The sequence below is a fragment of the Rhipicephalus microplus genome, chromosome 9 (assembly GCF_043290135.1).
Source record: "Rhipicephalus microplus isolate Deutch F79 chromosome 9, USDA_Rmic, whole genome shotgun sequence".
Taxonomy (NCBI): Eukaryota; Metazoa; Arthropoda; class Arachnida; order Ixodida; family Ixodidae; genus Rhipicephalus; species Rhipicephalus microplus.
This window is the reverse complement of record NC_134708.1, coordinates 2774678-2793879: the sequence shown is the minus strand read 5'-3', so window position 1 is coordinate 2793879 and position 19202 is coordinate 2774678. Positions and strand designations below refer to the sequence as shown.

General features: G+C 44.5%; 1 protein-coding gene and 1 pseudogene across 1 annotated transcript in view; one reads left to right on the top strand and one right to left on the bottom strand.

Annotated features, from left to right (window-relative positions):
- Nucleotides 1-19202, bottom strand: part of LOC119163325 (uncharacterized) — a 186174-nt gene that overhangs the window by 102798 nt on the left and 64174 nt on the right. The window contains exon 4 of the mRNA XM_037415300.2: nt 17158-17323. Within this exon, the coding sequence (XP_037271197.2) occupies nt 17158-17323 (166 nt within the window). The remainder of the gene's footprint in view (nt 1-17157; nt 17324-19202) is intronic.
- LOC142772056 (uncharacterized) lies at nt 9739-11566 on the top strand (annotated as a pseudogene).

The following is a 19202-nucleotide window of genomic DNA, read 5'->3' as shown; positions in this document are numbered from 1 at the left end:
GAGTACTTGAAGTTGCTAGTGCGTGCAAAGGCAGGTGTGAATTTGTAAGAATGGTATCCTTTAGTAGGACATGTGTTACTAATTATTAAATCTGTTGGGGAGTAAGACTGGCGGAAGCAATTGTAAATAAACTGAACAGCTAATCTTTGGACTTTCTCAAGATTATAATATCTTTTTCAGTGTGCGGATCCCAGACTTCAGACGCTTACACTAAACAAGGCCGGACTAATTTGTTAAAAGCGAAGAGTTTAATTTGTTAAAAGCGAGGAGACTAATTTGTTAAAAGTGGGGATTTGGAGCCAGCACGCTGGCGGACATGCAGCTGATTTCCCTGTTGTTCACGCAGGTTTTCGCAAGTTTTGGATTTGCCTTCTGGCTCGCTGCGATTGTCGGCAGCGCAGATCTACACTCTGGCCAAAACCAAGCTTCAGCGGTGCTGTCATCTTCGGCGAGTATCGCATCCCACGCCTTGTCGGACCACGCCACGAATTCCGAGCCCGCTATCTTCAATGACGAGCTCGGCGCGTGGCGGAACTTCAGTGATTGCCATCGACCAATCACCTACGGACATTGGCGCCCATGTGACCAAAATGAACCCTATATAGACGAGCAACGCTTCTGCCTCGTGGGATTTGGAGCCGGCACGCTGGCGGACATGCAGCTGATTTCCCTGTTGTTCACGCAGGTTGGTTTGCATTATCCCATTCGGGCTCCTCCCACTTTGGCATTTGCTGATGCTCATTGTCGTAAAAGAGCGCGAGCACCTCGAAGAACGTCTTTTCTGTTTGCTAAAAGGGTGTTTTATTTGTTCCTACTGTTGTTGCTTTCCGGCGATGTGGAACTTAACCTGGGCCCTGTTGAAATGGATATCTTACAAAGCCTGCAAAAAGGGCAGACCGAAATCCTAAATAAGCTAGATTCTATTGAATCCCGGATCGCGAAGCATGAGGGAATGATAGCGGACATAAAGGACAGCCTTGGAGCAACTAAGAAGCAAGTCGAAGACTTAGGCAAAATAGTTACAGAGCATAAGGATGACATTTCGATTCCGCAGAAAGAGTTGAGGAATTTGCAGGCTAAAAACCTTGACCTGGAAAACAGAAGTCGTAGACAAAACCTTTTGTTTTATGGAGTAGATGACAATAAAAAAGAAACATGGGACGAATCCCAGGACTTGATAAAAAAAATCGTTGGCGACAAGCTTGGAATCGAAGTGGCATCGTTAGAAAGGGCACATCGCATTCGTGTATACCGAGAACAAAAAAAGCGACCTATCATCGCAAATTTCGCTTCGTACAAAGAAAGGCGAGAAATTTTGTCCAACGCAAAAAAATTGAAGGGATCAGGTTTCAGCATTGATCAGGATTTTGTGCCAGCTACTCAGGAAGTGCGAAAGCGGTTATGGGAATACGGTAAAGCCCACAAAAGTGAGAGCACAAAATTAAGACTGAACTTTGAGAGGCTTTCCCTTGATGAAAAAACGTACGTATGGGATGACGAGAAGAAGGAAGTCGTTCCATTGCGAAAAAAATGACGCGCACCTGAAAAAAAAACAAAAAAAAACACGGCCGACACAGCTTCGTCGCTGTTTTAATAAATTGTAGAAGCATAACGAAAAAGACGGACGAATTGGCGGGGCTTATCGAGTCTGTTAAAGCTGACGTAGTTATCGGAATGGAATCGTGGCTGCATCGTGATATCAGCGACTGTGAAGTATTTCCAAGTGACTTTGTCGCGTACCGCAAAGATAGACCAAGCCATGGGGGCGGTGTATTCTTACTTGTGCGAAGTTCTTTGAAATCTGCTGCCCTCGACATTCAGTGTGATATTGAAGCTGTTTGGTGCACGATTACCCTAGATGATAATTCTTCATTCGCTGTAGGTGCATTTTATCAACCCCCAAACTCGGACTACAAAACACTTCAGTCGTTAAATGAGATTATCTCGGAAGTTTCAAACTGAACATTCCTTCTTGCTGGTGATTTTAATTTGCCAGACTTAGAATGGCATGATGGAATATGCGTACGAGGCACTGGGTGCCGCGCAAACATGGAAATGAAAAATATAATAGACAACTACGGCCTTACCCAATTTGTTACTTGCCCAACTAGAAATAATAACCTTCTTGACCTTGTGTTCTCAAATTCACCCAGTTTGGTGAATAATGTCAATGTTATTCCAGGAATCAGCGACCACATGGCTGTTGTTGCAGAAATCAAAAAAGAATGTAAAAACACCTCAAATAGTGCGGCAAGAACGGTTTTTCTGTTCAGTAGGGGTGACTACACAAGAATAGTCGAAAAGCTAGAAGATTATTTGCCCTTGTTTGAATGCCTAGCTGAACACTACAGTATGAATGATTTATGGCTTAGCTTTAAGGACAAGTTGTTAGCACTCGTAGATAAGTATATACCTGCGAAACAAGCCGGAAAGCTTCGTAAACGCAAGAAGCCATGGATGACGTCCGGTATTTTGAGATTAATCCGGAAAAGGCGACGGGTTTTTGGTAAATTAAAGAAATCTGGAAGCAGTGACCACGTGAAAGAATTACAAGCATTAACGGAGCAGTATAAATCATGTGTGGAAAGTGCAAAAATGAAATATTTCGAAGGGCTCAGCAATAAAATGAAAACTAGTTCAAAGTGTTTCTGGCATTATATCAAAGAGTGTGGGTCTGATCATGTTGGAGTGGCTGAACTAAACTTTAATAATATGGTTGTAGTTGATGAGGAAGCAAAAGCTACCTGTTTAAACAAATATTTCCAGTCTGTGTTCTTGCCCAAGCTTGACGTTCCTTCAAAACCACACTCAACCACGATTCCGCCGATGCCACCGGTAGAACTGAGTGTCCGTGGCATATGTTCTCTTCTAGAAAACCAAGATGAATCCAAAGCAGTTGCTCCTGATGGCATCTCTCCTCGTATTCTAAAGCGACGTGCACTGCAAATTTCCCTTTACCTTTATATAATTTATTCAAAATCCCTTTCAACGGGAACTCTACCCGAAGATTGGAAAATTTCTCATGTTGTTCCGGTTCATAAGGGTGGCTCAAAAAAAGATGTAACAAATTACCGACCCATTTCATTGACGTCAGTGGCATGCAAAAGTTTTTAGCACACTTTATCCAAGCACATATTGACCCATCTTACTGCTAATAATGTATTAATAAATGAGCAGCACGGTTTTCGTAAAGGTTTTTCTTGTACGACGCAACTTGTAGAGTTCTTTCACGAGCTGGCTTCCAACGTTGATGAAGGTGGGCAAACAGATTGTGTGTTTTTAGATTTTCGAAAGGCCTTTGACACCGTGTCACACTCCCTTCTCCTGGCTAAATTACAGACTCTAGATTTCGACCCAAATGTGTTCATCTGGATAACCAATTACTTGTTGAACAGGCATCAATGCGTTCTTTTAAATGGGAAGTGTTCATCCTATGTTAACGTTACATCAGGCGTGCCCCAAGGCTCTGTCCTTGGGCCTCTCTTATTTCTTATTTTTGTAAATGATATTTCTGTGGGTATTTCGTCGCGCATGCGTTTATTTGCCGACGATTGTGTGTTATATCGACAGGTTCAGAACGAAGGTGACTGTGCTTATTTGCAGAACGATTTGGATTGTATTGTACAGAGGTGCCAGAGGTGGCAAATGACGCTAAACCCCAAAAAGTGCGTTCATATGCGTGTTTCCAAAAAAAAGAAACCAATAGTAACGGCGTACACCATAGATACGCATATTGTTATTACCGAACCAACATGCAAATATCTTGGCGTTGTTTTGTCGCATGACTGCTCATGGAATGCCAATGTTGATCACGTTGCTGGCAAAGCGGCAAGGGCTCTAAACTTCATTCAGAGGAACCTAAGATTGGCGCCCCGAACATTAAAAAATACAGCCTATCTCACATGTATTAGACCGATTTTGGAATACGCATGTCCTGTGTGGGACCCGATGCATGTGAACTTGATTGATAAGCTTGAAAAAATACAAAACAGAGCTGTGCGGTTTGTTTTAGGGCGGTACGAGCGGAGAGACAGCTGCAGCGCTATGAAAGCTGAATTGGGTTGGGAATTGCTTTCTTTACGAAGGAAAAAACTGCGTTTGAAGTTTTTCTTTTCTGTTTTTCATGGGCGGACTGGGATTGACCGTCATAACTATTTCAGTGAACCCAGTTACATATCTAGTCGACATGGCCACCGACGCAAAGTGAAAGAGTATTGTGCAAGAACGACCATGTTTTATAATTCCTTTTTTGTGATGACCATTAGAGATTCGAACCGGCTGCAAGACAAGCAAGTGTGCTGTATAAACGAATTGTTTTATTCCAGTCTGTAACCCCCCTGCTGTAACGCCTTTTTGAGCAAAGCGGGGCACTCACCGAATAAAGAAAGAAAAAAAAGAAAGAAAAAAAAAGAGTTTAGTTTCAGGGGGAGAGCTTTTGAGGATGTGCCTTAGTAACCCTAATTTTCTACGGGCATATTTTCTACAGGCATATATACTGAAATGGGCTTTTTTTGCTGTAGATTTATGCCACACATATAAGTGCGATGCCTCTGCAAGAGATCTGCATGTGCTGTAAACTTACTATACTTTGACGTTTGTGAGCTGCGCAGTATAGAGGGCACAGGTGAAGAAGAAATAAAATGACAGCCTGATCTAAAGGCGAAGTCAGAAGATATCGCGTTCTACGCTCATGAGTTACACTCGATCAATTAAATGGTTTCTTTTTTAGGGGTGAAGCTCCTTAAGGCATGGGTCGGTCGTCCCTGATGTATGCAGTACGTAGCCACCTCATTCCAGGATTCCCCGCTAGGTGATAGTTGTCGGTGGAATGAACCAATGCAGATGTTATAAAAATAGATGGCTTTTGTGTAGTTTTATGATAAACGACCAAAAGAAAAATGTTATACTTACACTAGGGGGCGCTTTTATTTAAGAGGCAAACTTTTTTATGCCGTGGGTCGTGCATCCGCGATGTGTGTAATAGTAGTAGTAGTAGTAGTAGTAGTAGTAGTAGTAGTAGTAGTAGTAGTAGTAGTAGTAGTAGTAGTAGTAGTAGTAGTAGTAGTAATAGTAGTAGTAGTAGGTAGCCACCTCTCGTTTAGTCCTAGGAATGTCCGCTGAATGGTGGTACTTCTATATAATGGATATGAGATGAGAAGATGCGAGATGGCGCTACTTTGAGTATTCACTAGATAGACAAATGGACGGATGTGAAGACGGACAGAAAGACAGGCAGAAGCACGTATGCACAGATGGACGGATGGACGAATGCACAGACAAAGCATGGAAACTTGGGCAAATTGGTAGGATATAACTGAATGTACGAACAGAGCAACTTAGATGTAGTTACAGCGTAACTACGAAAGCGAAAAAAAGCATTGAAAAGAGAGCTCTTTTCTATTCTTTTTTTACTCTTTTCTATCATTGTTTCTTTGCTTCCGTAGTTACGCTGCAACTACTTCTAGGTTGTGTTGTTCGGACGAGCGGACGCATGGGCGGTCACACGGACGAATGTGCGAACAGACAGAAGCAAGAATGGACGAACAGACGAAAGACGAAAGCCCGAAAGGACTGACGAACGCTTCACCCCACTCATCATTCAGTGCGTGGATATGCTGCGATTTTTTCTTTACTTTCATTAAATTAGCGCTGCTTTTCATTATAACACCACACGAAGAATTCTTGCAGACATGTTAATTTAATCGTAGCGGCGCAGTGGTCCCATAGTGAACAGTCACCCAGTTGCGCTATCATTGTGCGATGTTCAGTAGATATGCTAGGCAATGTAAGAACCAACATCGAGATCTTTTGTTTGTTCAAGAATAACGCAGCACGCGTTCAGATTTTAGTGATACATAGTGCCAGAAAGACGCCATTCTGCTGTATGTGCGACCCTTTGATTCGGATGCAATCGAGGGTACAGTAAACGAATCCAATACTGATATTGCCATTGTGCTACCAAAACATAGCCAAAATACAGATGAATAAAAGGAAGATGATGACAATGCGGGCACTTTCTCTGCGAAAGGCATGGAGGGTAAACGTAGGTCAGCTAATCAAAACCTTACGAGTGTATAGTTAGTGTACTCCTAGCAATTATGTGGTTATTTTTTTACTTGTGTGGCTCACCGAATATGTTTGATATCTTATGTAAGATAGTTTTATGTGCGATGTTTCACCATTAATCTTTCTTTTCCACACGTTTATTTATAGTTGGCTATTTTCAGTATGCTTTTTTCAATAGATGTAATATCTGTTGCTTCTCACGATACTTTCAGTATTTTTTTTTTTTCTGTGAGAACTGCTGATGGTTGCAACCTTTTTTGTATTGGATTCATCACTAGCCACGTAGGTTATGGGACGAAATATTTGTAAATGTATTTTTAAACTACTGTGCAATAAATTTTCTTTTTAATTTGATATTGCAGGAAAATTACTAATCACCTTACTTCAGTGATATGAACAGGGCTCTCATTTATTTAGAGCCTTACTGTGCTTCGGTTGACAACCTCATAAGTATCTGTATGCAACAAAATACTACAACGATGTGTCACAATAGAAGGGTTATATAAGTTAACAAAAATATATATTTAGCCCAGTTTTCTCTTATGCATGTCTCCAGAAAGGAGGAATGCTAGAATGCCTCTGTATTTCTCAATCGAGGTATTTAGCACCGAGATAAAACGTACCGTAACAAAATAAAATAATACTGCCAGAAACGAATTCATAGCTCCTTACAATCATATATATTATGAAAATGTGGCAGTTGCCACACATTTCTTCGTAAATTGGACCAAAATAAATGCAGCAACGAAAAAATACTTACCTTCAAAGTAGCAAGACAATTCTGGCGGTGATTCTTGCTCGTATGCGAAAAAAACACTCCGGAATCCCAATTGTGTTCTGCTCTCTGCCACGGTCTCCTTCACGGCTGGATTCTGCACCCTCTCCCGGTAGCCAGGCGCACGAGGCAATACTCATTCGTTTTGCTAGTTTTACTGGGGAGCGATGTGATTGGGACGACCAAAGAGAAACACGCTGTGCGCAAGCCATCTCGGAGGCCATGGGCAGGCACACGGAGCAGCATGTGATCTGATGTGTGCCCTATGGCAGCGCAGTAAACTGCGCTTGTAGTAAATAAATATACGGTTGGCAGTGTGGGCGACACGGCAACAAAAAGCATCAAGCGAAAAGGCAGAGATTGGGAGAAGATTTATAGGATGACAGCGATGGAAAAGAAGCCGGCACTCAGTAACTACCGAAAGCACAAAAACGTAATAAGGAGGGAGAGGTTTTATGATAATTCAAGGGGAAGGGCTTTACTGTGCGAAGCGAGGTCGGGTTGCCTTAGAACGCATAGTCATAAAGCAAAATTAAATGAAGAAGAAGAACAATGCACATGCTGTGGGTGGGGGGGGGGGTTAAGGAAACGATGGAACATGTTCTGAATGAATGCCATGATATCCACCCAGGTGTATGTGTGGGTACAAGCCTACATGAGGCTTTGCGTTTCGGGGACAAACATGAAAAGCTGAACCCGTCCGTGATAGAAGCAAGTAAGAGAACCAAATTTGTGAAAAAATGAGGTCATTCTGCCAGAAGAGGCAGAGAGATGAAACACAAAATTATAGTTTTCTTTGCTATAATAAGATCTATTTAATCAAAGTATATGAGATATTAGGCAAACATAAAAAGAAAGATATCATTACATTTTTTTTCTCATGAGAGCTAGGTGGCACACATGTCACTACCCCGTTATAAAGGCGACGCTCATAGCATCTATCATAGCGCGCTTTTGAAGCGCGACACAGTCATGGCGAAATTCAGCAAAGCGGCAGTACTCCAGCCATTCATTGCACGCAGGCTAAAGGCATAGGTCACTTATACTAGGTGAAGTTCCATCCCAAAACTTGACCCGAAGGCCCCTTTTACTGATCAAGGCAAGCGCACGCTCAGCACACTACTTACCATAAATTCATAAGCGAAACCTGCTGCCACTGTTTAGTGCAGATTTAATTAAAGTTGTCACATAATCTTTGTGGCCCTGTGCACGGTGTATACAATCAGCGATAACTTTTTGTAATGTTTTTATATCCAAGCGACGGCCCTGTGCGGTATTAATATAAACCACTTCATGATGTCACTCTCATTGAACAAATATTATTGGGACAAACTGCAGTCATTTGCATCGGCCACCAGGTCCATTAAGGTGGAACTTGACCCCTTCCCGAGTAACACCAGCACCTACCACTCAAGACTCCTCTTACTGTGATCCAACATGAGCTTGTGCCCTGACAATGACCATAACTGCAATTCAAGCACGATTATCTCAAATTTGGTAATTTGATGCTGTTTTGACGACTTGATGCAGCAGACAGCGACAGTCCGTTATTTGCTGATTATTTATGCGCAGATGGGCAAATTGACGAGTTTCTTCAGCTCACTGAAGGTAGACGGTGGCGTCGAGGTTCTCTTCGTCAGCGACATTTAGGAGCTGTAGTGCCGAAGGTCAACACTAGGTGACTTTAGGTTCAACGGTCATCAAGAGATGGGAGCACCTCTGACATATATAAATACGACTGTCACTAGAATAAAGCAGTTCTTGCGTGGCATGGGTTGAGTGTGTTCATTGTCCTCAGTTGCGCCGTGTTGCCGACACTACAATCTGGCGACGAATGTTTCGATCACACTGCGATGGCTTCCGCCGCGCTATTGCCACCATTCCTGTTTCTCGTCGCCCTGGGAACTCCATTCCATGGACCCGCTAGATATGCCTCTTTAAGAATTTTCTTCCCGCGTTCGTAGCTGCCAACCCGCCTGCGACCCGTCGTTGAGCCCTGCTGTTGCACCGCCTGGGCCCTGAAGGACAAGGTATTTTTGATGTGCTTCCATCGGCACGCACCATACCGCAGCTATCCACGATTGAGCCCTTAGCCACCACCTCTACCGCAACTGCTGAAGGCAAAGACCATGGCGTGGCCCGCAAGCAAGAAGCAGCAGCGCCGAGTCTCCCATACCAATACAACGCGGCTCGCGAGATTCCGGAGCGGCATTTCACGGGCATGCGCAACATTGGCCTAGAATGACATCACTTCCGAGAACGCCGTCAGCTACATAGTGAGTCCATCCTCGACATGGCCCTCACATTTCATGAACTGGCAGCTTCTTGCGATTTTGCTGAGCAAGCCAACAATAATATGCGCAATAAATTCGTTACCGGAGTTGTATTTCCGCAGTTGCGATCACGGTTGCTCTTGGAAGGCGACACGTTGGCGTTCAACTGTGCCGTTGAAATTGCACTGTTCAGCGAGCAAGCCGAGCTGCAGTTGGAAGCCTTTTCTAATTCCGTTGAGCACATCACATGCCAACATCTACGTCAGTATGACAAAACAAAGCACACATGATAGTTGCCAATGCAGCAATGAGGCATGTCCCATGGAGCAAACTCTATGGGAGCGAGCATAGGCAACACCCTGTAGAAAAATATGAAGGCCTTAGTTCTTTTCTCTTTCCACTCGCGCTACGTCAGCAGATGAGGCGAAAGCATAAGGTGGTGAGCGCGTTTTCCCCATTGCTGTGACACGAAACATCCGCGCATTTGGATCGCGCTGATGCACATTGATCGCGCGTTTCCAGAACCTCATTCCCCGGCATGTATGTACTGTTGTACATCTCTTCACTGTTCAGTTGGACGTGTTTTCCTCACTGTGAAAAGCATGTGAAAGCGAGGATGACACGATGCCGTGCGAATGCTGTGTACCTCAATGCCGCGGAATCTACATGGAGGACACAAAGATGCACGTCTTCAAGTTCCCGAGAGATCAAGCTCTAAGAGACGCTTGGATTTGCGCTGTGCCACAGGAAAACCTGATGGTCACTGAAAATTCCAGGGTAACTTTTTATTTAGCTATTAGTTAATTGAAAGAACATATACACACGTGTGTAAGTGGCTCAAGAGTTGCATGTTTGTGTGACCTGTAGCCGTCTGTTTGCTGATTGGAGTTTTCTTTTTTTTTTAGGTGTGTGACCTTTATTTCATGGACGAGGACTTCATACAAGACACGATGCATACAAATCAAGCAACTGGCCATGTAATGACAGTGTCGCTATCTCATGTGCGCCTTCGCCCAGTCGCTGTACCGTCGAACTTCTCGAATTATTCGAGCTACTTGTCCAGATAGACCGCGAGGAGGGAAGATCCTAACTCCAAGCGCACGCTCATTGAGACTGCAGCCCTTCAGAAAGCCATTGCTGAATCCAAAGAGGTGTTTATCAGAGCAAGCGAGGAGGATAAAAACAGTTTGAGCGAACTTGCCAAACCAAGAGATGAAATTCTGGGATGTTATCGAAAAAATAAAAGGTTTCTTCTCATTCATGTTGTAGACAGTGAAGTGCCATGGTTGAAATACTCCGTTTGCATGAAAGGAGACTTGAGCGTGACACTACACGTAATGAAAACTGCTGTAGAAAGACTGAGTGCAAATCTTAGCATTTCTGAAATCGCGAACAGTAAGAGAGGTATGGTGGAACTCCTAGAAGGTATTGAGAAGTGGGCCAGTGACCTGATGTCCAACTCAGTCACTGAAATTAACGAGGCTGTTTGTTTACTGCTTGATTACTGCTTTGATTACAACTCTTTACTGCTTGAGCTTTCCACGTCCCAAGCAAAAGACGACACCAACTGTATTCCATTTCTGAAAGAGCAAGTCGCCTTGCACCTAAAAAACAGCGCAGGCACTACTCTTTTGATTTGATGATGTTTTACTGTATTATTTTCACTATATTGCCCCATGCATACGCGTTCATACGTAGCCATGGAAGCATCACATTGCCGCTTCCTATGACGATAAGATCAGTGTGCTCGTCTTATGAGTCCTCCACAACAGCATCAGAGTGAAACATTCTTCAGCTACATGACAACAAGGCTTTCTGACATGAAAAATGACCAGCGCTTTGTCACAGTTATGGTTGACACATACATAGAAAACCTTACTTTGACTACAAAGGAGGCAATATTACCGGTGCTGCACTTAAAAGAAATGAAGCTGTGCACTCAATTTCATGGTTTGCAGCTTGATGTGTAAATTCAAAGAAGTTGCGCATTGTGCCGGTTTGCGGAGTTCCTGCAAAAGATGCTTAAAGATGTGATATGCGGGTTGGAAAAGATTGGTTACTGAGTTATGTGCATTTTCAGCGACAACAATTTTGTGAACAGAAAAGTGATCTCAATTTTCCAATCATCTCTGCGTAACATAATTGTTTACCAACATTCATCAGATCCTTCCAAGCCGCTGTTCTTTGTTATATACATAGTGAACATTCTGAAATGCATAAAAAATAACTGGATCGATCGGAAGAGAGAGAGAGAGTGAGAGAAAACATTTATTGAATCAAGCTTGTGAGTGAAGGTGGGAGGGTCCCTTATTCCAAGAACCCTCTGGCTTGGACAGCCCGCCGAGCTCGAGGGACGAGTTGACGCTGCTCGACCAGGTCCGGCTGGGAGATCGCAGCCTCCCACGCTTCACTGAGGAGGTCTTGGTCCGCATCTGGTGCTGCTGCTCGTAGTCTTGGGACACTTACTTTGCACTGCAGTAGGAGGTGCACCAGAGTGTCTGCCACATTGCAGTGAGGGCAGATGTAGCTGTGCAACGTTGGCCTCATATGGTGCAATAGTACGCCGTAGGTAAACGTGTTGCTTTGAAGATACCTATAGTCAGTCCCTTCGTCTCTTGTGAGTTTTGGATGTGGCGGAGGGTATAACCTGCGTTCGAGCCAATAATGTTGCAGTAATGCATGGTACGTTAGTGGTATGACTTCTCTTGCCTCTGATTCTGTTGTTGAGTGGGAGGTGCCTCGGATCTCATATGGGAATGCCCGGTTGACGCATTCGTGGGCTGCGGTGTGTGCCGCTTCATTTCCCTCGACACCTTCATGACCCGGAATCCACACGATGCATGTCTAGGGAGGAGGATTGTCCATGCGCTTTAGTAGCCTAATCGCCACCGTGGAGACGCTGCCTTTCAGGTAGTTCCGTGCCGTTGTTTGTGAGTCAGTAAAAACCACGATGGGATCCTCAGTCGTCTGGGTGGCGAGTGGTATAGCAGCCTCCTCAGCTGTTTCCGCACGTTTGGCGAGAATAGTCGCCGATGCCAGTACCGCGCCCATGAAATTTGCGACGTTAATCGCGAAGGCATTACGTCCCGGATATTTGGCTGCGTCCACGAATCGCGCCTGCGGGTCATTGCCGTGCTTTTTCCGGATCATGCTAACCCTGGGGAGCCGCCTTTCTCGGTGATGTTGAGGATGCATGTTCCGAGGGATCTGCTGAACTTCAAGGCTTTCTCGGAGCTGTGACGGTATTTTGCCTTTGCGTTCTTCATTGGGTTCTAGGGTGGTCTGGTATCCTGTGCATCGAAGGACGGCTTGCCCTGTGAGTGACAGCTTGAGTCTCTCGACCTCGTTGATGAGGTGTGCTTCGGTGAGTTCTTCCCACGTATTGTGAACTCCCATGCGAAGCAGATCGATCGGAAGAATGACCAAATTTGTTTCTACTTCTCGGAGATCCAAGGAGACACGCCAGAATCAGAATGAATACAAACAGCATAATTTGCAACACTTGGGGACCTTCAAAACAAAGAGTGTGACCAGCTGTTGAAATAGGCTATGGGCTGTCAAGAAAAGCCCCCTACCTTTTGTATTTTGAAAGCCAGGATGTAAAGCTTGCTTTACAAATCTTCAATGATTATTTAACAGAGGTGCTACATGCTCTTGGAGCAAAGCACGACCTATTCTCTTTCGAGGCTACGGCTACATTAATCGAGATCATACTCAAGTGGTGGAAAATTGTAAACGTCAAAACTCCATGGAAGAGAGAAAGGCTTAGAGATTACTTCCAACAAAGACTGCTTTTCATTGGTAACGATCCAAAAATTGACTTTGTGCACATGCATCTGAAGTGACTGGATGAGTGGAAAAACAAAGGTTTTGACAAAGGTACTCTGACAAAGGAGGCTCACGATGCTCTTGAACACACCACCTATGTGCTTAATGTGCTCACTAGGTATAGCTTCGAAGAGCTGAGAATTTTGTATGTCCTTCTTGGGAAGATTCAGACAGACTGCCTTAAAATTCGGTTTAGAAAGTATAGGCAGCTCGCAGGTGCACAATATCACATCTCTATCAGGCATATTTATGAAGTTGAAAACAAGCTGCACCTGCAGAGCACCTTACTTACACTTTGCCCTGACCAGCACTGGGAATGCGTCCAAAAGAAAGTCGAGGCATTGCTTCCCAGCAGCAATATTGCTGTTACCAGCCAGGCCCTTACCAAAATGCAGGACGTCCTCCCAGTCCTCGTCTACGTTGCAGGTTATGTGGTATATATACGGGACCCTTAAAAGGATGAATTTCGAGCAATCCAGGGACTGTGGACAAAAAGATCACAGTCTCTGTCACAAAAGAACATTATGGTCTTCTGAAGCAGCTGGACCGAAAAGGTTTAGTTTATCCACTGTTTGCTTTTCATGCAGTTGCTCACAGCTACGTTGTAGTAGAGCAGCTCACTACAAAGCCAGTACTACTTATGATGCCTGAACAACGCCATGTTGTAACAAAAACGATGCTACAATTTCTGACAAGTGAAAAGCAATCAGACTTCGATACATGTGAGAACAGCCACACAGTTTCATTAGTGCTTAAACAAATCCTGCACTGCAGCACCAACATTCTGCTAAAGAACTTTTGTAGGAAGCTGAACGACAAACTTCTCGATGCTGCCAATAAATAAAAAAAAGGAAAGCCGCAGCTCTCAAGGCAAAATAACATCATGCATTGCTTCTACTATAGGGGGAGTACAAAAGTAAAGTGGGCTTTATAAATGAATGTTTTAATGCTACAGTTTTCTGGCGTATTATTTTTTAAAATACATGCATGCTCGTTTTTGAGGAAAAAAATGCTTCCGTGCAGTGCCCTTGCAAGACAACCTCTCTTGAACAGCGATCTTTTTTTTTTCTTCAATTTTTTCCACCGTGTGACGTCATGCGAAGAAAGCTAAAGCCTTCATATTTTGTGTTGGCGTAGGCTAGCAGACGCTGCCTGCATCGGCGTTGCGACGAGAGAGAGAGGAAGCGTTGAAAAGGAGAGAGTGGGGGAGTAGACACACATGCGCAATGGGAGTATAAACACCGCACTCCGGATTGAACTCAACCATAAGATGCTTTGCATATAAAACAGGTGAATAGGTGGCAGCAATATCGTGGTTCATGCAAAGGATTGTGGGCTACGGCACCCGTCTGCATCGACTTTGGTTTCGAAGGGCCGTGTCGTCGAATGGGCATTCTTGCTAGTGTCGTCGCTTTCTGTGCATTTCACCGAGTACCCGTGGTGCCCTTTTCTCACAAATTTGGAGTGCTATGCAGTTTAGATGAATAGCAAATGCAGTAACTACGAGATAGTTATAATCATGTGAGACGGACATCATATCTTCATTCAAGCGGCATGCAATTCCGCAGACATGCTTGTTGTATTGCAGAAAGTAGTGTTATGGGGCACGTTTTCTCACATACAAGTTTTCTGCACATCATAGCATCACGAAATATATGCCCATTTGTTTTCATGCTACTCTCTCGTAAAATTATTTATTTACTTTTTTGTTACAAAAATAGCATCCTGGGTTCGATATAGTGAACAGTGATGCCACCAAGGTATGCTGATTTGGAGCAATTTTTGGAGCAGCAAAATTTACATTTTGGAGCACTTTGGAGCAGAAAAACTTTCTACTTTGGAGCAGGAAAGTTTTCTATTTTGGAGCAATCTGGAGCAGGTAACGTCACATTCTGAAGGAGAAGGAAGTTGCATTTACAATCAAGGACATGAATAAGTATTTTGGGGCTCTTATGAAGAGCTAGAAATATTTCATTTGGTTGCAAACCTCATGACTTCATTTAGCTAGTCTCATAAAGCCAACCACCTTTGGCACTCATCTCACCATGCTGAAACTGCACGATTTAACAAACTTCATTTTCCTTTTGCAGCGGTGTTCAATATATGGCTGAGCGATCTGTCTATACACCAAGAATCCCCTATATTGTTCTCTTGAAGGCAGGGCAAAAAGAAAAAAAAACATCAAGGGGTACCTTATGCATTCACTTAAATGGGTGGTGCGACCAACAATTTCAAGGCTATCCCAAGCCTGTTGTGGGTTTCCTCTGTATGCAAGGACTCTACACACGAAGGGTCGGACACAACGAACTTGTAGAATATATTTTGATTAACTTCCAAAGGTGTAGCTGAATGCTCACTCTCGTGATCTATGCCAATTGCTTGCACAGCAACACTAACATTTCAGAATAGGAGAAACAATGCCAGTTGTGACGTCACACCAGATTTGTAGTGACGCGAGTGACTTCTACCATTTCTGAAACGAGCCTGCTGTTTCGAGTGTGCTGGCATCCTTTGCCGAGACAATGCGTGCCTCAATCAAGGACATTAAGTTCATTCAAAGAGACACTCGACGTGTCCTTCACGGACAACGGAGGAGACGCTGCACACGTCCGACAGCAGGGCTGCCCCCTCCTTCTTCAGCATCTCGGCGCCTATAAAAGGTCTGCGCATCTAGCGTCTGGTAGCCAGCCGGTCTGAGTACTGGCTAACCTCCCTGTCCTTCCTTCTTCCTTCCTCTTCCTTCTCCTTCTTGCGTCAAGCGATTTCCTCGTCCACGTTCTGTACATATATTGTAAATATAAATGCGTTGTTTCCTTCTGGCTGTCTTTTGCCTTGCCACTGCCTAGATGCTACTGCAGCTGGCCATGACGACTGTCAGCGCATTTGTTTTGCTGGCACTTGTGTGGCACGTGTGTGTGAGAGAAAAGGTAACTCAGCCCAACGTGTGTCACAGTTTTGTGTGGTCATGTGACCAAACCGCCCATGCAACAACGTCACTGCAAAACTCATTGATTGATTTGTGGGGTTTAACGTCCCAAAACCACCATATGATTATGAGAGACGCCGTAGTGGAGGGCTCCGGAAATTTCGACCACCTGGGGTTCTTTAACGTGCGCCCAAATCTGAGCACACGGGCCTACAACATTTCCGCCTCCATCGGAAATGCAGCCGCCGCAGCCGGGATTCGAACCCGCGACCTGCGGGTCAGCAGCCGAGTGCCTTAACCACTAGACCACCGCGGCGGGGCGTCAGTGCAAAACTCGGTGCCGCGATACCAAAACCGAAAATGGCCCACATAGGTAGAGCAATATTAAATTATTTAGCGAGAATACACAAATCTTGGTGTGTGTATTATGTTTCATGAAGTTCAAGGAAATGCTTACAGCAAAGAACACGCATGCCACAAATTTAAGATCAATCAACGGCGTGAGCCATTTTGTTTTTATTGCCAATTATATGTACATTCTCGACTGGTTTTTGCCGTCACCAGCGGCATAGACGAAAGTATTTTATTTTTTTTTTAGAGGGGGCCACTTTGATTTGCACGAGGGCGGGTCATTTTGTACTATATATGCCATAGTGAAAAAAATTTTGCAGAAGAAGAAGAGGGGCGTTCTCGATGTGCCTCCCACTCCCCTAGCTGCGCCACTGGTTGTCACCATTATGTTTTGTATACTGTCCAAACTGATAACATCTTCTCGCGCATAGTGTTCTAGATGCGGGTAAAAGCACGCGAACAGGGACGACGAATGCAGCTAAAGCAGATATAAAAAGAGCCGACCTATCTCCTTTGCACGAAGGACGGATGCGATACTATCACGTACCCCACATGTCCAGCCTGCCATCGTCTGTTACTCAAGCAAAGAAGAACGCCTCGCCAGTCTTCAAGGTGCAGGAAGGAACTAGGACCGCAAAAAGGAGGGGAAGGGGGGGGTTGTTATATCAACTTCGATTGTAAGGGTGTGATCACTGGCATGCTCGCTATTTTGGCAGGCATTAAAGACGGCTGGTACACACTTCTACCTTCTATTCTCAACACAAACTGACTGGTCTGGAACAGCCATATATGGGTGTACACTGACCCTTATATCGCAAGGTGGCCACACCAAAGTCGCACCATTTTAGAGGTCCATTTGTATGCGCCGTTCGCCGAAAAGCAATGCATTTAGCTAGTGCTGCGAGTAGTGCAGAACGATATATAATGTACATGCTTACGCGTGTGGAGCAGCACGCGTAATACTTGACCAGGAAGGGGCTCCTGATGACCGAGGCGACCACCTTGTCGATGCAGGCCTGCTTGTGCCTCTGAAAGCGGTCGCACGCCACCAGTTTCACCGTGCAGATGAGGTTCGTTGGCCTGTAAGCCGCTTTGTAGACAGCACTGTGGTGAAAAGAATAGTGAGAGACACTTGCACGCTCACTCATTCATGCAACTCGAAGAGACGTAGCATATGGGTAACATATTATAACACATAAAAATCAAATTTTCACGGTGTGACCAAGCTCTAATCAGAGATCATGGTGCAAACGTGCCCATTCTGCACCATTAGGTGCTCGCGCATATTTTAAAGAAATTTCAAGCAATTACTGAGCAAATGATGAAAAAAATCACAGCATATCCACGGAGTGAATGATGATGAGTAGGGCGAAGTCTCCATCTGACCGTCCATCTATCCGTACTTCGGTCCGTTCGTCCGTGCGTGCTTCTGTCCATTCCTCCATTCGTGCTTTCATCCGTCAGTACGTCCCTGTTTCCACCTGTCCATCCGTTCATTCACGCTTCTGTTCGTCTGTCCATCTATGTGTCCGTCCGTCCATCTGTGCTGTCTGCCTGCCCGCCTGTCTTTCTGTCTGTCGTATGTTTGTCGAGATGTCTGTCTGTCTGTGTGTCCATCCAGCCTTGCAGTCAAGGTGGTTTGGGAAGTGCCGAGGCGCATTGCCAAATGCATGGTAACTGTGGTAGCAACTGAGCGGGAGGCCTCGCTGCCTGCTCATTGTTTTTCGTTTTGGCCGTCCCACTACCAGTATGCCAAATAACCGTCACCGGCACTGCTATGCTCCAGGCTACCGCACTGGTTATTCGGGTGCCAAAGTGACGCGGAAAGTGTCCCGTAGGAACCTCTGAGGGTGGAAAGAAGACCGTAGGAACCTCTGAGAGAGAGAAACTTGCATGGCAGCGACAAGCCATTGGAGGATCAATGTGCAGTTTGTGAGCTGCATTTCGAAGACCGATATACTCTAAGTGACTACATTCATGTTGTGAACGAGAAAGAAGCCCGAATACCACGTGGAGTCCCGGCGCTCAAATGTGATGGAATCGCAACAATAGTTCCAAATGGGCCAACGTACTTGACCAAGAAAGTGTCGGCCAAACGTGCACATCGCAAACGCTTCATTAATTTCAAAGCTGTACATATTCCTGTTTCTTGTGCTGAAGTCTCTTTTTTGCTTGCTGTGTAATATACTTTTATGCTGATATATACTTTCTAGCACTTTAATGATTACAATTCATTTTTCTTTTTGCTGTTTTGCATGTCCTGCTTAAAAAGAGCAGTCGTTTTATGCTCAGAATTACATGCATGTTGCCCATATTTTTATTGATCTGCTGGCATTATAAAAAGCAACCACTAAAACGGCTTGAGAATGCTAGGCGTGTCATTCGTTAAATGCGAAGCATTTCTTGGAAGCCTTTCGGCATTTCACTGCACGTCATGCATTCCCTTCAGTGATTTACTATGACAATGCCTTGTGCTTTAAAGGTGATTCTCGCGAACTTCGTGGTGTGTATCACACTATTACGGGAAGTGAGGTCGGCGATTATCTGTCTGCTCATAGCATCACATGAAAATTCTCTGCTGACCATGCTCCTTGATGGGGCATATTTTGAGAGCGTATGGTTAGGTGAGTGAAAAACAACTTGAGAAAAGCTCTAGGAAGGTCTCGTCTAGATTATGGTCAAATGAGCACGATCCTAGCAGAAATTGAAGTGATCATAAATAGTAGACAGCTGACGTACTTATATCCTGGACCAGAGGAACCAGAAGTCTTAGCACCTGCCTATTTCTTACATGGCAAGCGATTTACGGCACTTCTCGATTTGCAAACTGCAGCTTTGATGCCCAGCTCCCATACGGAGCTGCCTAAATCTTGGATACAACGACAAAAAGACTGGAATTGCTGGTATAAGCAATATTTATTACTCCTTAGAAGTGCTAATATTAAGTAAATGGAGGACATTACTAGTATTGCCGAAGGCAATA